Source organism: Micropterus salmoides, unplaced genomic scaffold, assembly GCF_014851395.1.
Source record: "Micropterus salmoides isolate LMB-PRFRI ecotype aquatic unplaced genomic scaffold, ASM1485139v1 Ms_hic_scaffold_6, whole genome shotgun sequence".
Lineage (NCBI taxonomy): Eukaryota > Metazoa > Chordata > Actinopteri > Centrarchiformes > Centrarchidae > Micropterus > Micropterus salmoides.
Window position 1 is genome coordinate 31,733,121 of NW_024044348.1, and position 21,293 is coordinate 31,754,413.

A 21,293-nucleotide genomic window follows, 5' to 3' on the forward strand; every position below is an offset into this window, starting at 1 on the left:
TGTAAAGGTTCCAGACGCCAAGTTGTGGTCCGTCATCTCCTTTTGTCACGAGGAGATGCAAATCGGAGTGTTGGTCTCGACCTCCGATGCTCCTCAGTCAGACTGTTCTGTCAGCAGTGTGTGTTGGGGGGGGGGGGGGCAGGCTTTGCTGACTGCATCGTTTTATTACATCAAACAAACCTTCAGAGCAGCAGCTTTGCAATGTTTTTATGACTTACAATGCAGTTAGTAGTCATTCATTATACCAGGAGACTAATGTTCAACACTGTCTCAGTGTTCTGAATGTCCCTGATGTAGTGTCCAAGTAATCCAGTTGAAACCATTAAGATGCTTGCAGTGGGTTTCCAGCTGACATTTAAAATGTACTCATCTAAATTCAAATCTTTACTGACCCATAAAAGAAAATGTGTTGCAGTCATCAGTTGATGAAAAACGTCCAGGGACTACTCAACAAAGACTGTTATCAGAAAAGGCAACATCATTACATCCAGACAAAGCAGCGTAATGACAGTAGGGATAAATGATGGGCAATGGGCAAAGTGAAAGGCAATAATCAGGATTGTCACAAGTTGGACTACATACATTTGTTAGGCTTTATTCAGTGCAGTCAGTACAGCAGACATCTTGTGAAAAAGTGTGCCAAATGTCATCACTATACAGTACAGGTCACAATGCCAGTCAGTGGATAATACATTATCTATATGTCACTATTTGTTGCTACTAATTATAAACTATCTTGTAACCATTCAAGCAGATTTTAGATGACTTTGGACCCTGATCTGAGTCACATAATCAATCAATGTAGGTCAGATAGTAGAGCAGTTGTTTTCCCCTGCATGTAGCTGCGACTGTAAGTTGACTATTTATGCTGATTTATGCCTGTGTCAGTTGCTATTTTTACAGTGCAACAGACTCTTTTGATTGCAGTCTAGGCCTATTGTGCAGAGTTGACTTACGGCCATTGTGATTTTTCTGCTATGGTAGACAGTCTGGCTAAACGGATTGAGCTCCAGGGAGCGAAAGAGAAAAGCTGAGGTTGTCAGAAACTCATAGTTGTGTTTATCCTGCCTTTCCATGCGCAGTTGGCTCCGATCCAGAGTTTGCACGTTACGTTGCCGGCGTCAGTCAGGCCATGCAGCAGAAACGGCAGGTGCAGCACATCCGTCGCCCCAGCAACCCGCGCAGCAACTGGCCAATGCCTGATGAGCAGCACAGGACCTGGTCCCACCCAGAGTACTACAGTGAGGGGTAGGTATCTGTACATGACATCTCCCTTATAGGCAAACTGGCATTTTAACACGTGTCCCTTATCAGGAGTTGTAAGAGAATATTTTGAAAAGAACACAAATACAAACACTTTTCTACCGATCTCTTGAACTTTGAAATGTGGCAGTGTTCAGTACAGTGCGTCTGTATCCTTCTTGCATTTACAAATCTGACAGTTTTTCAAAGTGTTAAAAACAAGATGCATACAGAGACCGCTGTATAAAATCTCTGATGCCATGTCTCAGGATTTGTTTTGTGCAGCAGTATAATGCTGAACTGTTGGAGGGTTATTTAAAGCTTAGTTTCATCGTAGTGCGCTAGAGTGGTGAGCAATGTTTTGATTCAGTTATTAATGTGGAAGACATCATCAACATGCGAGGCACGCACCGCGTTAGACAGGACTGTTGTCATCGAATTCTGCCCACAAGTGTGAGATAACGCCATCCTGCTTAGGGACCAATCCGAGAAAGTAGGCAGATGTAAACAAGCGGCTATTAGAAGCAGTAAACCCAGCGCAATAATGTAGTTCATGAAAAGGATTTCACTTTTGAACCACTTTGTTACAGCGCTTGCCAAGAAAGAGGACCATCAGATCCTGTAGATTAGAAGCTGCTATATGTTGATACATAGTCATCAAAGGCTTCAGGATCACCAGTTATATGTAACCAAGATGTCCAAAAACCTAAAACTTGTCAACCACATTTAGCCCCCTTAGCTTAGATGTCTTTAAAACCTGCCCTGTTTTTACATACATAAGGTTTTTTCTTAAATTGTGTATCATCAAGGCGTAAAGACATCATCAGATTAAGTTGAAACCTGCAATACCTTTTTTAAATACCGCATTACTTAGAGAATAACGGGAACAACACGAACTCCTCCTCTGGTTGTGTCCTCAGGGAGGCCGTGAACAGCAGCTGGTCGGCCAATCAGGGGGACTCGGCCAGCTCCAGCGATGAGACGTCTTCAGCCAATGGAGACAGTCTGTTCTCCATGTTTTCGGGGCCAGACCTTGTAGCCGCGGTTAAACAGAGGAGGTAAGTCGGAGCCAACATTATAATTATCATAAAATGCAATTCTTTAGTTTTGTGTTTGTGTGTGGAGGATCAACCAAATAGTGATCTCTTTCCCTCATCCCTTGTTTTACCACAAACGTGTACTGATAATTATTGCATGAAAGAGGATGTGAAAGCTTGACTACACCTTATACCTGCTCTCTCACCATTATGCTCACTCTGTCACAGTAGAAATGCCTGCTGGAGCTCGGCTGTGAGAAAAATACTCGAGCTGTATGTGAGCGCTGCTGAGGTTCAATGTCTATTTCTCTGTTCTCAGAAAACACAGCTGTGGTGAGCCGGAGGTGTGCACCCTGCCCTCACCACCACTCCATCACATCGGCGATGACAACCAGGTAACTTCTGAGCCCTCCAGTATTGAGCATGGTGCTGGTGCTCATTTAGAGTTGGAAGTTTGCAAATGTCAGTTTTTTTTGTTCTTTGTTTTATTTTGAGGAAGGTTTTGTTTGTTGTTCTGCTTCCCAAGGTTGATGAAACCAAAATCTTTGCTTAAACTTTGTTCCACAGCTGAGACACAACAAAGGGTTACAAAAATAAATTGGGTGCAAATTACCTTTTATTTTTTATTTAACATTTGGAATAATTTTTCTTGTGTGGGATGCATGGTCTTTTTTTATTTATTTATTTATTTTTTACATCTGGAATAATGCTAGTGTGTGGCTGCATTTACCAATCTGGCATTACCAGATCTGGTATTTTTAATTGCGATTAACTGCATGATTTTCTTGCAATTAATTGTATTAGGTGCACAATTGAATAATGAATTCTAAAGTAGTGTATTGTGCACTTCTAATTTAAATGTACACAAGTGTAATAACGTGTGGTTTGCAAACACTTTAAACAAATAAGGTTCTTTTTACCAGCAGTATTCCCTTTACTCAGTAGCAATAACATATTTCTTCAATTAATTTGAATTAAATCAAATATTAAACCAAAACTATTTGCCACTGCCAGGGCATTACCTTTTATCTAGCTTGTTAAAACAAGTTACCATCAGAGTCCAGTTTTCTTGTTTTTTTTTTTTCCAAACAGGTATCAGCAGAAACATTTTCTTTCATCAAGAAGCAGCATAAACAGTCTATGTTCAGTAGCAAGTGTCCCTGTTAGAGTGAGGTGAAGTGGTCAAACACAAGGTGTAGCGACAAGGTGGAAGAGAGACTGAACCTCGCTGTTTGTGAGTTTCCAGAATCTATTACTGTTTACTAAATAGGACATCAACAGCAGGGAATTCACATGGCAGAGTAGCAAAACTAGATGAAAGCCTATCAGGTAAAGTTATGTAGCCTATAATTTTAACTTAAGTTAAATAGGCTACAGCTGTGTAGCACACAGAAGCCGTTGCCATGGTTACTCTCCATAGAGTGCCTGCCGTTTAACTGTGTTCACGTGCAATTAAATAATTGTTGCGTTAATTAATCCTCCTTATTTTTAAAGTGCCACAGTTGGCAAGTATGTTTTTATGTAAACATGATTTGAGCAGCCTTTTATGTGCAGCTTTTTTCTGTCAATGAAACATGGGAATGAGGTACATTTTACAGACCATTGGGATCGTGTTGTGTGACTTTTTGATTGAATAGTGACCTTTTCAACATTGCTGATTGCCTTTTTTCTGTGTTCCACAGGACAGCAAAACTAAAACCTGGCCTCCCAAAGCGCCATGGCAGCACTCCACCCACACCAACACCATGCCCAATCCCAGCTCTTCCTTGTACCAGATGAACATCCCTCCTTCCTCGCAGTGGAGCGACTCCATGCAGATGCTGCAGTCTCCTGTATGGTCCACTGCTAGCGACTGCTCCCCCTCCACCGGCATCTCCTCTGGTTTTCCCTTCACCCAGCAGCAGCAGCAACAACAACAACAACAACAACAACAACAGCAACAGCAGCAACACAAACCCATGACCAAGGGCTTCAAATCCTTCCCCCTCAAACACGAGCACAGGCCCTCCTACCTTCACCAGTACTGATCACAGTCTAATGTTAAACAAGTCCATGGTGAAGTGCCACCGTGGGCCTTTAGCTCTGTAGATGAGCCACTGAGTGGGCCTGCGCTACAGCATTAGAGTCCACACCCACTGAATTGGAAGATATCAAAGCCACAGAGGCAAAATTAAGTGTACACACTGGCTCAACATTTTTGTATCTATATTTTTCCATGTTAAACATCCCCATTTGAAAAAGAGACGTATTTTGAAGTTTTTTGAACTGCCATGTTTTAACTACAAAAAGGTGCATGTGTCATGCCTGCAGCAGTTAGCCTAGCGGTCGTTTCTCTGTCTGATGAGCTGATAACTCCTCAGACAAGAGCTGGAGACGTGCACGGCCGCCACCCACTTGCTTCTGCAGCTGAACTGTGCGCGTAAAGGAGGGGATTACAAGGGGGGGCAGGGGCTTGAAATGCTCTCATTTTGCCCATAATAAATATACTGTGTCTACATAGCTGTAACTGCCAAATCTCACGCAAGATGACTCAGAATACAGCTATCATCTACTGTTTCATAGCTTGTAAAATACTGAAGTTGAAATATAAATATTTAGTTCTTTTTATTCAGAGGCTTTGAGCAGGCTCAGCATACATATAGTAAGTCACTGCAGAGGTGTAATTTGAGAGAAATACACTACTTTTTCAACAACTGACCAGAGTTATTAGATAGAATTATAGCAGTAACAATGTGCCATGTTGGTATTGATAGCACTTGCAGAATATTATTTCCAACCAAAGCGTTGTTCAGAAGATGAATGGTGCTGAAGAAAAAAAGAGGCGGTCTGAGATTATTGAGCAACAGTGAAGTTATAACACCCTATTGGATGAGAGCATTCGGGAATATCTTCACACCCAGAAGCGCATTTATTTCCTCCCCTCTAATTGGCAGTTGTTTGCTCCAGATTGACACTAACTCCCATAAACCTAACTTTTCTTCTGTTTATTAATACAATATTTTTCTTGTACACTTATTGACAGTATTAATCTTATTTTTGTATTTTCTTACATGTTATATCATTACTGTATGTTAGTATTCTTGTAGGCATATTACATAAAACATTATTTCCCACCTCCCAATATGTGAAAAAGCACATTTTTCTCCTACAGAGTTGAACTACACCATCCACCTATAAAGGTTACCAAATATGCCATGCTAAACACTAAAACATTGTGTGATGAGGGTGCTTTCGAGCCCTTGTTTCTTCGGTTTCTATGGCAATGGGCTGTATTTAAAAGCCCAGAATGTTATCTTTTTGTGATGTTTGCGGATGCCAATGTTGCCTGTATTTATGAAATGACACCATGTTTTCAGAAAACTAACATACTTAACATGTTTACAGAGACTTGTTTGCTGTATATACATATAAATATATATCTTTTTATAGTTAATGTGCTTTGCACAATCAAGATATAGGGTTTGTTGCTTTTTTGTCTGTGTTCTCTCCCTAACTGTTGCAGCCTTTTTTAAAGACATCCTTACAGACCTTGGACTGTAACTGTTAGCTTCTCAGCTGTGTCAAATGGTTTACTAGTGGCTTCTACAAAAGAGAAAAAATAATAAAAACACGTTGCCCTGATAGAAGATATGAAGGGGGACTGCTTGGCTTATGTTGCTTATTGTTCTCTTGAGCTGGCAACTGAATCTTTCCAAGTGTACCAGCAATGCAAAAAATGAATAAAAATGACTAGCAATTCAAAATGCTGTCTGTAGTTTTTCTGCTGAAAAGTAGATCGCTTTCCTTTCTGAATGCGAAGATGTTCAATATGGGAACATGTTGGGTAATGGGGTTTCTGAATTGAGGGACAACATAACTTTAAAAAACATTTTAATGTACAGTTGTTAATTCAGATAATACTAAAAACATGACATTATGAATTCAAAGTTTTTCTCCACATGTGATACACACATTATAGGATTTATGAACAGAAACACCAGGATCCTGGAATGGTAACATTACTAAACACAGTAATAGTTACTAAATTTTCCTGTGGTGTCACAAACTTGACCGACCATCCCAACTGCACTGACAAGCTGCCTTCATCATTTTCCCTGCCCGTTCACATTTGGTGTGGAGGCCGAGGTTGCATTAGATGTGGACTGGAAACAGAAACAATAACGGAGTATTAGGAATAGGCAACTAGTTAACAACACTACTAATTTCGAGATACCCGTGGTTGGTCTTTACATTTGTAGAGGGAGGCATGTTGTCTGGGCTGGCATCCGCTATGGTTGCCAGGTAGACTATGTTGCGGTGCAGGATCTGTTGGTACCTGTTGGAAAAGCACAAAACCACAGCAGCTGTAAATACCCAGTGAAAGAAACAACTTGCACACAGTGTCCAGACACGCTGCATTACGGTTGTTTCGACTTACTGAACACACTCCACTGCTCGTCCTTTTTGCATGTATTCAGTGATGCATCTAATTAACTGGTCGTTTTCATCCAGCAACTGGGAGAGACGAAACAAAGCATGAGCCAACTTCAATAAGCAGTATCTAATATGTGGATTTTAAGGATAGAAACAATAAAGCCACTGTGTGCAACACCAAACATTTTCACGACGTACAGTACTAAATCTACCATGCTGTTCGGCACACATGGAGCCTGTATGTCTGTAAACGATGAGTGAATGAAAGGATGAACTAGTAAAGTAAGTAGCTAGTGGCTAGTTGCTACCGCTGGCGCCACTGGTGAACGCACAGGGATATTTAAGCTAACAGCTAGTTAGCCGCTTCGTTAAACATCCTTTAGTGGTGTCTTACCCTTGTATTGTTTCTTGGTTAATCTTCGCCTTTCCTCGTAGTTTCTTTGGCACAAAAACAACAGACATGTTTGTGTAGCCACAGTTGATTTACTTGTTTGTGTTTACAACAGGGGGCTTCATCTTTTGCACTGTCTTCTTCGTCGATTGTATTGATCGACGGCCGTGTCACCTCCGCCCCCTCCTGGAGAGCTGCAATATAGCAGCCGTGAACAAAAACAACAAAACCCCGCGTGTCTTAAATTATCTGTTTCACTTATTGATACGGCCCGTTATTTCAACATAGCTATGTTTACTCAAATGTTAACATGGCAAAAATGTGACTTAATCCAAGTTTTTTCATAATATGGATTATTTGATTTGATTTACCGGACACGACTTTTCAGCAAGCACCACAGTCTGTCCAATATTTTACATATACTATGTTCAATTACTTTGCTTATACAAATACTTAAATCAGCTATCACATTTTATCTCCAGAGGATAACATTTTGCATGCTGAACAGTCAAGGAACTGTCAGCTTGTGCCACCCTCAGGCCAAAATGTAAATACTGACCCAGGACCAGCTATGACCCCTCTGTGTGATTAATCCGATTAACAGCGGCTCTGTCCCATTGTGTATTCTGTTATTGTGCAGGGACTGGAAATAGGTAAAGGCACACACACGTCTATAAGGTCCCATAGCTGACGGTGCATGTCAGAGCAAAAACCAGGCCATGGGGTGGAAGGACCTGTAGGTCTCAGAAACGATACAAATCCTTGATGAAAACCTGGTTCAGAGCTCTTGGACTAGGCTGAAGGTTCACCTTCCAACTGGATGACCCCAAGAACACAGCTAATGACACACGACACTCATAGGTCATACACAAGGCGGCGCAAGGCTGTAATTGCTGCCCAAGGGTCTGAATACCTTTGTCACAGTGATATTTCAGATTTTTCTTTTTAATACAATTGCAAAACCTTTTTAAAATTGTGTTCTTGCTTTGTGTAGGCCACTGAGTGTGGATTGATGAAGGTAAAAATAATTTTAGCATAAGACTGCAAGTTAACAAAATGTAAAACAAGTGAAGGGTGCATGTGGAAGTAGTATTTTGTTGATTTAAGAAAAAAATAGACATGGTTATTGTTCAACTCTTTATTTTCCGTAAAAATTCAATTTTGCCGATATTCTCAAGAAAACAATTACTGGTTTATAATTCCAGTGACTGGAAGGAGTAACAAACATGAAAACATGTCAGCTTTCAATAGTTCAGTAATACTTTTTGTCTCAAATTAAACATTGCTGGCCGTTATGAAAGCCCATATTAAAGTGGTGGTTCCTAAGGCTATCATGCAGTGATCAGCAATCTGTGCAATATCCAGTTAAACAGCACATTTTAAACTGGACTGCTTCATCCTAAACAACCACAGCTACTGAGTAGGATCTAGTTTCACCTTGTAGTGCTATCAATACTTTTGTCAAAAGGTAACCTTTAAGTTAAAAGGGAAATCTGTAAAAAAAAAAAAAAAAATCACCACTTTGAAGGCAAAAGTACTCTGAAGTCCCTAAAGTACTAACAAATGAGAAAAAAATATTCCACCTCCCAACACACTGGCACCACATCCAGTTCTTTTGTTCACAAGTCCGTAATAATAATAATAATAATAATGATAAATTCACTCCAGAGAACATCACATTGACAACAATGCAACAAAAGAGGAGATACAAACAAGCCAGAGGGCTGATAATTATCAGACATTTTGCCATTTGTATTGAACATTTTGAGACATTCAATCCATTTACAAGATTCCCATTTTCAGTAAACAATCCGTACAACACTGCAAGTACTTAGTTTTGCAGTGGCAACAGCTGACTGTAGAGACAGTGGATAATAACTATGCATATGACACAACTGTAACACAATTAAAAAGGACGCTGATAACAGAAAAAGAACATGCTTTAACAGACGGCTCAGTATGTTTGGGACACAGGAAGGTAGATTCAACAAGCACTAAAATGAGAAAACACGTACTTACTGGCTGTCACTTATTTGAGATCAACCAAATGCTTACATGTTGTTTTTGGCAGGACAGCAAAACATGTCTGATTCAAATCTAACTTGTTCAAGGTCATTCTGACTGCAGGTTTTAATCGAATAAACTCAAGGCTTTCCTCTCGTAAGAACTTCAGGCATTAATAGCATCGGATGTTCCTCTTTCACAGACACAAATCATGGGAATGCTCTTTGATCAACTATATAAAAACAGACTTAGAAAGAAAAAAAAAATCTAGTTATCAAAGACTTCTAAAGCTAATGCTGTAAACCCCATATATCCATCAACAACTGGTTCCTATTGATCATTAACAGGCCTGTGGACGTCCAGCTACGAACGTAAAGCAGAAACAGAATTCATTTGATGAGGGAGGTTTGAGGGATTCTAAATACTGAATGCACATTTCTAAAAACTAAACTAAAAGTCTGTCTGGCAAGCCACAATTTGCTTGGGGGGAGGGGGGGGGGTCACTAAGCAGAAGATGAGCTAGTTATACATTCATTCATAGTGAATTTCAGTTCAGATTTTGTTTCTTTAAGCTGGCATTGATCTTACTACTTCATTGAGAATGAATGCATGTTCAAAACAAAACAAAAAAACATTTCCCGCAAACTGGATAAAAATGCTGAGCACACAGCAACCACACTAAGTAAGTCTGAGCAGAGAAACATGGTACAACAGGCAGTGCTGTGAATTTTGGTGCCAACATACAACATATCAAAAACTGAAAGAAAATAAAAAATAAAGCTATGATCACATGAACTGTGACCCACTCACAGTATCCGTGGGATTACATACAGCTTTTATTATCAAATACAACTTCAGTAAGAAATGAACTTGATTGATGCAAAAATACAGAATTACTCCAAAGCAAGGTATTTACACACGTCGTCAAACTGGTGACTGGGGCAAAAAAACAAAAAAGCCTAATTCTCAAAGCGGAGAAAAGGGAGCTGCACTCTCACCCCCTCGTGTAAAGCAGCCAACCCTAGTGCTGGTGACTGCATTCTTTCTGTCAAATGTTGAGACCAAAGCATTTCTTCAACAGGAATAATTTCATGATGAGGGGCTACAAATCTTTGTGGATCCAATGCTGCAGTACTATGCAGCCACCTTGTTATCCTTCTGGAAAATAAAACAACAGAAGTTGAGAACGTCTTCTTATTTTTTTCCTACATACAGGAGGAAAGTGTCTATATGAGCTTTTAAAGCTGATAGATTTACCCTGTATTCAAAGTCAGAGAAATCCCGGCCTCCTCTGCCACCTCTGAATCCCTCTCTGAAACCTGGTGGAGCACCCCGGGGTGGCCCAAAGGAGCCTCTGCTCAGCGGTCGCCCTCGGCCTCCACGGGGCCCCATGAAGCCTCGGCCACGGAAACCCCCTCTTCCTCGATTGTGTCTCAGAGGGATGCCGAATGTCTCAGAATTCATTCGCCTCTCTTCTGCCCAGGTGGACCTTCGCTCCCTGTGACACACACACCAATCAGGATCCATGTTTTTGGATAACACATCTCACCAAAAAAAGAAACTGCAGGGTAAAATTTTGGCGTTCAATTTGATCATATCCCGCAAAAATGTTTTTTAAATAATAATCAGACTAAAGACTATGAATTGGTGTATTGATGTGTCTCTGCAGAAAGAGGTTTATGTTGATGCTGTAACAATGTGCAGGCCACTGTGCAATTTAGCACTCACTGAGGCACGGCTCTCTCATTCAACTGAAAACTAAACACTCTGAGTCTTTGTGTACTTTGTTATGCAATACGTTACAGGTACATTGTGCAGTTTTATGGTTAACAAAAATTGCCAAAGTATGTGCAATCGCCACCTCTGTGTCTGCGTAACATGTAGAGCCTTGATAGACTGGGTGCATTGGGTACATTTAAAACTGTACCAAGTGAACAAAACACTAAACAAATGTTGCCCTGATAAAGTCAGAATCCAAAAAGTGTTTGCGCATTCATGTGCTTATTCTTCATAATATAATAAATAACTTTCATTCTAAGTTTCGGAGCCATTCACCCGAGGTGCCTCGCTCAACACAGCTAAGAGTGTCTCCTTACCTTGAAAATCCTCTTTCACCCGGTTTACTGAAAGAGATAAAAACAAGTCTTTCAGTGCATTAATTGAGTATAGTTCACTCAATCTTTTTCTCATACTGTCCTCTGCCTCACTGATTACAGTACAAAAACCAAACTTTAGTCACGGACTTTGGTGAAACTACATCATATTTTATGGAGGAACTCTTCTGGTTTTTCCCCTACGTCCTTTGCCTCAATCTTTGGTGATATGCGTTGCAGCTCAGTCCAACGCCCCCTGCCAAAACACTTTGCTGGCCAATCACATTTTTTTTACCGAGTAATCGTCCCAGCACAGACCCTTTATTAAATTTAGTCCCACAATTAAACAACAATTTGAACTGTGGACATGTTGAGGTACCTTAAATCACCACAGGACAGGTTATCAAAGAAAGACTTGGACTTGTCATAGTATGTGTTAATCACAGCCTCCTCCTCCTCAGTGGTCCCCTCATTGGCCGGATGTTCTGAGTCAGCAGTTTCTTCTCCATTCAGCGCCTTTTCAGTCTTGTCATCTGTGGTTATTTTGGAAGGAATAGTGTAAAGAATTAAACACCTTAAAGACAAAGTCACCTAATAACAATAAGGACATTGAACAATGTGGTGCCCTGTACGCTCGGTGAAATTGGAAATGACATCACAGTAGCACAACTGCTGTGCACGAACACATGGAGTGAAATTATCCCGGAGAGCTTAGTCAAGACGGCAGAGGCAGCTACGCGTTAAAAGTCCTGCACCGCTGCTGTCATGGTAACTTAGTGTAACACCATGTGTCATGTAAAGTTTGACAGTTTTATATTTTCTGTTTTACGCCATGTACGAGTAAGAAATGGTTACATTACAGACTGTTGTTAAAGTCTGTAAATCGTTTCAGTTATTTTCTTTGGCCCACACCGACTTATGTTATTGCAAAATACTCTGGTGATGGAATTAATCCACATCGTAACTATTTTAAGGTTTAAGTCAAGTACTTCAGTAAAAATACTGGCTCTCCCGTTCAGGGAAAAGGCTGACATGCAGTGTTTAAATTAATCTGTGTCACAGCAGGTATTTTCCTGATCAGGCATCTGACCAATGGGATCTGTTGTTGTTATTATTATCATCATCTGTGTTTCAGACCATAAAGCCAATGGAACTGATGAAAAAAGTCCTGCACTGGTGAAAAAACCCCACTTGTAGCTGGTGTCAGTGTCTTATCATCAGAAGAAAATGTCTATGTGAGCCAACGGAAATGCTGAAGAAGATTTCTCTGTTAAGTTCTGGCAAGTTTCCCGTCGTTGCCCTTTAGGACTCAGTGTGTTGAAGCCGTACCTTTCAGTTTGAGCTTGTTCTGGAGCTCTTTGTCAATCTCATCTTTGTTGAATTGGGCGTTGGCAGTCTCAAAGTCAAAGTCTTCTTCAAACTTCATGGGGCCATCTCTACGCACATTTACTTTGCCTCTGCTGCGGTTTCCTCTTCCACGGCCACGGCGAGTGGACTGAGCAGCAGCTGAGAAATAACATGGGAAAAGTGAAATTCAGCAACACTCCAACAAGCAACATCTTGCCCTACTGTGCAACCAAACCTATTGGGAGAGTGCTGCACTAGCTTTATACTAAAGCACACATTTATAATGAAACCATGCCTTTAAAGATTTACGTGCCGACTATCCGCTTCAATTTGAAGATGTTCGAGTAGGAACTGCAGCCCTTTCAGTATCTCAACACCCAAATTCTGCCCAAGTAACTGAACAAATTAACATAAAGTCAAAAACAGTAAGGTAATCAAAATGTAATATTTAGATGCCGATCTTCCACCACATTCAATCCAATGTGTCACTGTCCAAATATCTTTTGATGTGATGAAGATAAGAAGAAGGCAGATTTGTAAACAAACTTCAAATCAAGGGAGATGTGAAAATAAAATGACAAATGACTTGTTTGTCCTCAACACATTCATATTACATCTATCAATACAACTAATCAATACTTTAGTGGATGTAATTAAGTCTGTTAATAAGTATTATGCAATGACGTAAAATGACTCACCGGCGTGACGCTGGTTAGGATCCCGGTTTTCAACAGCACCTTGTTCACCTTCTGGCTGTGACACCTTCTGAACCTCAGGAGCTGGACAGCAAAGGGCGCCAGTTACCATCAGAGTAATACATGGTTAAATGGGAACGCTCAAACAAAGCACTACGTGCATGAGCACACAATGGTTAACCAACCTGCTATAAATACTTTGACTACTTCAGACACAGTATAAATTCTTCTGTGTAGAAATGAACCACTATAAGCCCAGCAGGTATCTTTACCTTTTCTCTGCTCTAGGAGGTCTGGGGGTTTCTGGCTACCAGCGGCGGTGCTGGTGGGTCTGGAGGCTGCTGCCCCCATCTGACTCCTCTGTCCTACAGGTGCAGGCGGTGCTGGGGCAGCTGACGGTGGGGCCTGCACTGTCTGCTCCAGGGTGGAACTTTTTTTTAAAGGATCAGGCTGGGGACTAGTGCACCCTGCAGGAAACAGAAAAGTGAGATTCAAGCGATTTTCTTGAACGTAGAGGCAGCATAGTTTGTCTTTCAGCAGCTGACAAAGGCCATCAGAGTTGATGTTGAGTGATATAACACAAACTAACATGACGTGAATGTGGCAAATACCTGGAAATAATTAATATAACTCTAACCAGAAGATTCATCCATTATTTTGGCAATTGACACTGAATATTTAATAAGGTCTGCTAAATGGCCCATAAGCCAAGTTTCAGCAGAACAGTTTATAAGAAATATGTTGTATAATTATCTCCACTAAGCCCAGTTCAATACATAATGTGTTCAGGTGCACAGCAGGAAACTCAAGAGACGACAAGCTGCTGTGCTCTGTTCAAATAAGCAGGAATCAGGTGTTGCTCCCAATTTGCCTGAGAAACAGATGCCTTGCCTACGAGGCTTGTTTGAAATTTGTTCAACTGTTTGAGTAGTCATTAGAAAGGGCTTACACCAGGGGCCTCCAACCGTTTTTCCTCACAGCTAATTTGGAAAAATGAAAGTGGCAGAGAGCTACTCGTGTTTTATATTATTATTAGTACATTTATTCCCATAGCTGATCTCCACCCAAACCAGCCGAGTAAGCTTCTTTTGTGTAAACATTTATAAAATGTTGACATCCAACACTCACATTTTGTATCAAAACATCTTTAATTCAGCAACATGTCCATTTTTTTTCTGTATGCGTTTCTTTTCATTTTAATATGGCACTGCATGGAGTCAACAAAAGAGCTGTTTCCACCTATGTTCACTCTTTTAAATTTTTATCTTCCACTCTTGTTCTGAACTTTGATTTCATGACATTCATGTCCGAAAAAGGTATGTAGAACCAAACAAAGCAGACATTTTTAGGGCTTGGTGAAGGTTCTTATAGTTTTCTTGCTCTACAAGGTTCCAGAAAGGCTGTTGAGATTTTATACCTGTACCTCCATGATTAGTACAGAACAGCTCAGCCACATGTCCTCAACTCTCACCTACATCATGAAGGGTTTGGCAATAAATGTCACACAAGTTTCTCAAAGTCACTGAATTGTTTTGCAAACTGCCGTAGCTAACACAATACTTTTGTACATTCAAAACATTGGCTTTCCATCATCTTTGAGACTGGACAAGTGCTGACACCTTGTTTTTCCATTTGGCTTGAATGTCACATGACAGTTGCTTTGAATGCCTTAACAGCACTGTTGGTATCACGTTTTTATCTTAACGTTGTAACTGTAGGCACAACTCATTCAGCTTCTCAGTTACATCTGTCAAGAACATGAGATCAAGAAGACCCTCAGCATCAGACTACAGAGTGGTGTCCTCCTCCCTTGATCTCACTCAGCAAGGAAAGAAAGTGCTGTGGTATCCCACCCTTGCTTAATCACCTGATTTCAGTGTGGAGAATGAGATCTCCAGCTTCTGTGTTGCTTGGCCTCGAATGGAGCTGATAATCTGAATAGGTTTTGTGACCTTATTAAACGTTGATGAATGACACAAAGCATCTGTGCAGACACTCTCCTTGCCACAGTATTAACACCAAGTTGCATATTGGCAATAGCAGACATAACTTCTATCTTACTTTTAAGCTCCTTAAAAAATGTTTCAGCCACCGCAGCCGAAAACTCTTTTACAATCCCGCCACTGGTGAAGGGCTTTTTGTGCTTTCTTAGGATGTGTGCCACTTTAAATGAAGCCTCTGTTGTTGACATTAATCTACTATGGCAAGTGGTTCTTAAACACAGTGCTCTGAATACAGAATTAGAGCTAGGTTATACAGGCACAATTCATTTCACAATACCTAGATAAGATTTGTGTGCCAACTGATTCATACAAGCACTGCACCGACATGCAGTCCCATGCACTAGTAGTTCAGCAAGTTTCACTTAACTTTAAAAAGGTTTATCTTTCATTATGTATAGTAGGGCTGCAGCTAAGCACTATTTTGATTGTTGATTAATCCATCGATTATTGAAATAAATGATCAACTATAGGGATTATGAATCACAAAATGACTCAATGCCTCTTATTTAGCTATCAGCTTTAAAATTTAGCTTGAGGTTGTTTTAGGCATTTGCTAATTACCAAAGACAAGAAAATAAATACTGATAAATGATAAACGGCAGGTATATACAGTAAGAAAATACTGTGTGTGCTACGGTGCGCACTGCACTCATCTGTGCAGCGGATCTGAGGTTAGCAAGTCAAACCATTTATCTAGTGAGAGTAGCTTACACGCTGGGACAAACTGACAATATTTTTATACAAAGAAAGGAATAACTTAATGTATCACATCTGCTGAATTTATAAGAGGGGGCATATAATCCCGAATTTGTTATTGACAACGTTTCCCCTATCTCAACAACTCACAGGACTACGTGTTTTTTTTTTTTTTTTTTTTTTTTAAAAAGGGACTCAAATAACTTCAAATAACTCACCTTATTTGCTACTCTCAACACCATTAACAAGTCAATGATCAAGAGAAAATATGTAGAAAACGTTACAGCTCATAACGTGAAGTAACATGGCTTTTAACATTAAGCTGGCTAAGCTTACCGAGACGAGAATGGTGCCCGTCTTGCCACTTGAAAAAAGTAATCATCCAAGTTAACAATTTGTTGCCTTTATTTTTCTCATAAAGAGTAACCATATCACTGTGGTCCAACAGGAACCATCTTCACAGCTCTCCTTTGTGGTGAATCCTGTGAATCCATACAGTAAATAGACACTTATTTTGAGCAAGAACTAATTCTTACCTCCTGCTCCAGCAGTTCCAAACTGCTGAGCTGCAAGGGATGAAACACCGAACTGGCTGTATGGTGCGACAGGGGCCCTGCTGTATGGGGCATAGGACCCAGCCGACTGGAATGATGACGATGCTGCAGCATTGGTGGATCCAATGGATGACTAAAAGACAAATATACAGTCAACTGAAAAACCATGACAACACTGACTGTCAAAAACAGCACTTTCACATTTCAAATGAGTTACTTGTTAGATAATAAACTAATTTTTTTTTTTATATCTATTCATTTCAGACCACTGGCATGGATAAAATGTGACTTTCACTATCACAGTTGCAAATGCTGCGGCAGTCCGCTATACGCCATTTCTACTGCTATTAACTATTTTGTGAAAAAGCTAGAGCATTCAGCAAAACTCACCAATATACAAGACGGTTAATGATTATTGACACCATGAAAACAGAAATGATTATAAATGAAGAAGATCAACACATTTGACCCCTGGAGGTACAACATTATTTTAGTACGTTGGTCTCAGCAAAAATGGCTCTATATGCAAGCGTCTATGCAAGTTATACATTTTTGTTGGATCAACAGAATCTAGACTCAGCTGTTAAACTATGCTGTTACCTCAAATTAACAGTGCAAGTTTTTAGTGCAAGTGAATTTTATATTTATACTTCATGAGCTAAAATGTGACTGGCTATGGCAAATCATATTCTTACTTAGTAATCAATAATATTAATTAACGACGGCTGAATTCTGAATAGGTAAGCTATTTCCAAAGCCCTTGTATCGTGAACGGCGGCATACTAGGAGACTTTAACGAAGAGGACTCATAATTAATGTTGTTAGATACACCTGTGCCTTTCCTGCAGTGACAAAAAAGGATTTTTTTTAAGCCTGCGCAGGTGAAGATTGGATTGTGTTTCAATATAACAGTAGTATTTTGACAAAATTCTCAAAAGGAGATACTGAGGTTGGGAGTTCTCATGTCTAAATACATAAGTGAAATTTTATGAAAATGCATCACTCTACTAAGTGTCCCACCCAGTAAGCCATGACAGTGTGACAGTGAGCCAGAACGCACAGAGCTCCCATGACTTTGATAGAAAATACACAGAATATGTGACAAACTGCCATTTATACAGCCATTTTATAGTACAAAAATGCATCCAAAATCAACTTACTTGAACTATGGCAGGGTCCTGAGGCAGGGTACTAGTGGCTTTGGGTGGCTCACAAACTGTTAGGTCTTTTATATCACTTCCCCGAAAGATGATGTACTCAAACACTTCCTCCCGAGGTGGAATAGGCCTGTCAGTGGGCCGGTCCTCCGTGCCAAAAGAGCGCACTGTTGGGAAAATTCACAGCATAACTCAAATGACACTACTAGTCTTTTTATTGAGGCCGAGTAGACCTGAGCTTTGGTGTAGATCATGCACTGGGCAACATATCCACATTTAACACTTCTGTCACAAGATAATGTACAGTGATAGGGATACACAATTGTATGGATAAAATGTATTGTATTTCATCTGAAGTTATTTTTGTTTGGTGCTTACAGTACACATGAACATGAAAAGACAGACATATATATATATAAAAAGTAATGAGATAAACAATTTATACAAAATTTACAATAAGACTATAATAATGACAAGTATGTGCATGTGCAAGTATTTTCATCTGTTCTTCATGGACAGATGTTAGGCATCCAACAATATAAAAATGTAATGACAACGACAAATGTCCCCAGAGTGACTGTTGAATAATCAACTATTACTTTACAGTGTGTAGCCAATATGCTTAACGTTAAAGAGCATTAAAGTGTGAGTTTGTTCACTTAACAGACGTTCAAAATAAAGACTGAAAATGTAACTTGGCTAATAACACGTAAATGAAACGTTATCGACAGATGTTTGGTAGTACACGGGATTTAGTAGCTATTACACCGTGTCTCAGTAACGTCACTCGGCAGTAAGGGCCACATAGTTAAGTGTAGCTAAACACAAGGTAAACAAAGGACGCAGAGTGGAAACTACGGCACCACTTAGCTATCACCGCTAGTTGGCTACAAAGCTAGCTAACACTGCTAACTGCGCTGAATATTTGTTTTCCATCGCTTTACACTTTATTAAGCCATGTTACAACCCTCCCCAAGTACCATAGTCCACCTCTTGGTTACTTAACTTACCTTTCGCAAGAGCTACTGTCGAGTTTTCTGTGTCAATGGTGTACAAAATTCCTTCATAGCGGATCTCGGCCTTGGAGATCAGGCTAATTTTGCTGCCGATGTATGGAGTTCCTCCTCCGCTCATGTTTGTCCTCCGATTTTAATAATTACTTCCACAGAAGCAGTTTTCTGTCAAACGAAAGGTCAGATGTGTTACTTTCAGAGCTGTAAGTGAGTTGCACCGTGAGTCACACTCGCTTGTTTCTGAACAGATTTCTACCACGACATGGCCGATTTCATTTTCCTTCGCCCGCCGCTAAGGATGCTGGGATAAAGGCCGTGTCTTGTTCTTTAAAGTTGCCTCCTCTTCCTCCCACTTCTCACAAATGAAAATGGGTGATTTCGCGAACACGTGGTGAATACAGTAAAATGACGATTGCACATGCGGTGCTGTTCATTTTACGATGATTTTTTGAGGAAGAAAATGACTCACTACTATCATAGGATGCTGAAGGTTTGAAGGTTTGAGATTCAGCCATTCTATGATATCGCGATAGTACAAAGGCTGCCCCCCTCTTGCTCCATCCTGCCCCCATATTACCAGATTATACATTTGTCGATGTAGAAAATGTTAGTATACCACATAATTTGTTTTTGACACATCACATTGGACGATTTTTCATTATGAACCCCGAAACGTCGACACCTACAAAGTATGTCACGGGTGCCACATATTCTACTGTGGGTTTGTTATGTAATTACACTAATATAACCGTCCTTCATTATACTCTATACCTCATTATAAATTACATTAGAAGAAAAATCAAGAAAGCTAGGATGTCCCCCTCATCTAATGACGTCAGATGCATTCCCACAATGCCTGGCAACACGCAGGCGCAGTGTAAAAAAAAAAAAAAAAAAAAAAAAATAGAAGACAGCTATCTGTGATCAGAGATGGCGGGCGCCTCCGACCCCCTGGAAGATATGCTCTTTTCAGAGGTGGATGAAAAAGCTGTGAGCGACCTAGTGGGCTCATTGGAGTCACAGCTTGCTGGCCAAAGCAATCCGGCTGGTAAAACAGACGAAAACGGAGGCGCTGGCACAGTGGCCCCCGCTAACCATCACTTAGGAAAAACGCTACCAGCTCCACTGGACACCACAACACTAGAACAACAACAACAAGGACGGCGTAATAAACCTGAGATGCGCCAGGAGATCAACTCTAAAGACATCAGCCCGGATAAAACTGTCAAACCTCCGTCTCCGGGCTGCACCCCTTCTTTTGGCGAGCCGTCCGCCACTTCGGCTGCCGGTGTGAACGCCACCTCCAGCGGTTCGCAATCACATGGAGCATCCATCACAACACTGACTGCATCTGGGCTGTCAACTTTGGCATCTCCGCCTGCCAGCATCAGCACCGCATCCAGTCGGGACTCTAAGGTTACCCCGGGCACAGGTGAGACGTCGACGGAAGCTAACCCGCCGAGAAAACGCATGAGCACACCGCGGAGGAGCGCTTCGGCTCGGATAAAGAGTTTGAACGGTGCAGCTGTGACGACGAGAAGGAGCAGCACCACCGCGGTGGCTGAAAACGTTAGCTCTGTGGAAACCGGTGCAACTAACGTTACACCAAACTCTACTCGGCCGGGGACATCCTCTATCAACACTTCGACTTTCACCTTATCTAACGCTAGCCTCCCTGTAGGTCAGTCTGCTATTGCACTCGACCGGGGGACTCCTACCATTGCTTTACATAGACTCCCCAATCATATTGTAGCGAGCATATCCCAGAACGGGAACGGGACCAGTGTTTCGGCCTTGGCCCAGCAGGGCGCTCGCATAGGACCCATCCCCTCTTCAGCTTTACAGGGGAACCACAGCAAAACGGTCACAGACACTGGGGCTTCCAAAACAGACGATTGTCAGTCCAAAATTGTAATGTCAAGCCAGTCTGGTGGTGTCAATTCTGTAATAAACACTGTTTCCCCAACGCCTTCTGTTGTTACACCAACAACAACCACAGCAGCAGCTACAACAACCACAACAGTAACCCAGCCTCTGAGCTCGGCCACCACTGCGGCTTGTGTTACAGGGGTGGCAACAGGTTCTGTGTGTGGAGCTGGTCAAACAACATCAGTGACTACCACTATTAGCGTGGTCAGGCCCACAGCCCCGTCTCCAACACCTGCTGTGGCCACCACTGCCCAGTCTCAACCCCGTCCTGGACTTACAGCACCTCAAAGGATCGTAGCCCCCCAGCTGATTGTCAGACCACCTCAACAGCAGACGACCATTCAGCTGCCCCCTGGGTTTACCATTCCACCTGGTAAGGTTTGCAGGAGGGGGAGGAATGCAGCAAGAAGTTGCCATTTATGCCTGTGTTAAAATAACCTTACCGGAGGCTCATGGGTTTAGTTGTGTTTGTTTGACTGTCTTCAGTATGAAGAGGCTGTGTGTGTGACATCCTGTTTCATACCATGTTTGTCTGAATGTCTTTCCAAGTTACCCTGCGTACATATTGTATGTGCTACAGGGTGGTGCCTGCTCCAGAGGTAATATATGCCTTTTGATATATGCTTTTCTTAATAGTCACTTTAAGCATGGGTGGCGCCATGGGGAATCCAACACTTTACCCGGCAATGTAAGCGCTATGATGTGCCAACTGAGCCCTG

The 21,293-nt window shown here is 41.2% G+C and overlaps 4 protein-coding genes across 6 annotated transcripts in view; 2 read left to right on the top strand and 2 right to left on the bottom strand.

The window, feature by feature from the left end:
* Positions 1–6,016, top strand: part of LOC119889916 (granule associated Rac and RHOG effector protein 1-like) — a 35,983-nt gene extending 29,967 nt beyond the window's left edge. Inside the window, exons 11-14 of the mRNA XM_038700838.1 lie at positions 1,083–1,248; positions 2,163–2,300; positions 2,599–2,674; positions 3,962–6,016. Coding sequence (XP_038556766.1) covers positions 1,083–1,248; positions 2,163–2,300; positions 2,599–2,674; positions 3,962–4,306 — 725 coding nt within the window. The 3' untranslated portion in view covers positions 4,307–6,016. The remainder of the gene's footprint in view (positions 1–1,082; positions 1,249–2,162; positions 2,301–2,598; positions 2,675–3,961) is intronic.
* Positions 6,017–6,132: 116 nt separating this feature from the next.
* On the bottom strand, positions 6,133–7,246 carry ss18l2 (ss18, like 2). 2 transcript variants are annotated; one of them, XR_005442174.1, is made up of 4 exons: positions 7,087–7,246; positions 6,697–6,773; positions 6,510–6,594; positions 6,133–6,421 (listed from the first exon to the last, which is right to left on the bottom strand). XR_005442174.1 is itself a non-coding variant. In XM_038700839.1 (4 exons), exons 1-4 carry the CDS (start codon positions 7,152–7,154, stop codon positions 6,365–6,367), a joined length of 288 nt encoding a protein of 95 aa, XP_038556767.1. In that variant the 5' UTR covers positions 7,155–7,243; the 3' UTR covers positions 6,133–6,364. The 2 variants fall into 2 exon arrangements, 1 of the variants encoding a protein (XP_038556767.1); XM_038700839.1 differs by having other exon boundaries at positions 6,697–6,776; positions 7,089–7,243.
* A 960-nt stretch (positions 7,247–8,206) lies between these two features.
* lsm14ab (LSM14A mRNA processing body assembly factor b) lies at positions 8,207–18,957 on the bottom strand. The gene is made up of 10 exons (XM_038701081.1): positions 18,643–18,957; positions 17,636–17,799; positions 16,458–16,608; positions 13,495–13,689; positions 13,226–13,306; positions 12,510–12,686; positions 11,560–11,713; positions 11,184–11,210; positions 10,345–10,585; positions 8,207–10,245 (listed from the first exon to the last, which is right to left on the bottom strand). Exons 1-10 carry the CDS (start codon positions 18,764–18,766, stop codon positions 10,222–10,224), a joined length of 1,338 nt encoding a protein of 445 aa, XP_038557009.1. The 5' UTR covers positions 18,767–18,957; the 3' UTR covers positions 8,207–10,221.
* Positions 18,958–19,556: 599 nt separating this feature from the next.
* Positions 19,557–21,293, top strand: part of LOC119890006 (transcription initiation factor TFIID subunit 4) — an 80,820-nt gene continuing 79,083 nt past the window's right edge. For both annotated transcript variants that reach the window (XM_038700991.1, XM_038700992.1), the window contains exon 1: positions 19,557–20,947. In XM_038700991.1, the coding sequence (XP_038556919.1) occupies positions 19,576–20,947 (1,372 nt within the window). In that variant the 5' untranslated portion in view covers positions 19,557–19,575. The remainder of the gene's footprint in view (positions 20,948–21,293) is intronic.

What these genes read in the sequence shown, in the direction of transcription:
- ss18l2 (XM_038700839.1), bottom strand. Translation starts at nt 7,154, where the DNA reads ATGTCTGTTGTTTTTGTGCCAAAGAAACTACGAGGAAAGGCGAAGATT. An exon ending in TTAACCAAGAAACAATACAA is followed by an intron (nt 6,777 to 7,088) that starts GGGTAAGACACC and finishes TTTCGTCTCTCC; the next exon opens with CAGTTGCTGGATGAAAACGA. An exon ending in CGAGCAGTGGAGTGTGTTCA is followed by an intron (nt 6,595 to 6,696) that starts GTAAGTCGAAAC and finishes CTTTTCCAACAG; the next exon opens with GTACCAACAGATCCTGCACC.
- lsm14ab (XM_038701081.1), bottom strand. Translation starts at nt 18,766, where the DNA reads ATGAGCGGAGGAGGAACTCCATACATCGGCAGCAAAATTAGCCTGATC. An exon ending in CCTCCTAGAGCAGAGAAAAG is followed by an intron (nt 13,307 to 13,494) that starts GTAAAGATACCT and finishes TTTGCTGTCCAG; the next exon opens with CTCCTGAGGTTCAGAAGGTG. An exon ending in TCTCTGACTTTGAATACAGG is followed by an intron (nt 10,246 to 10,344) that starts GTAAATCTATCA and finishes TTTATTTTCCAG; the next exon opens with AAGGATAACAAGGTGGCTGC.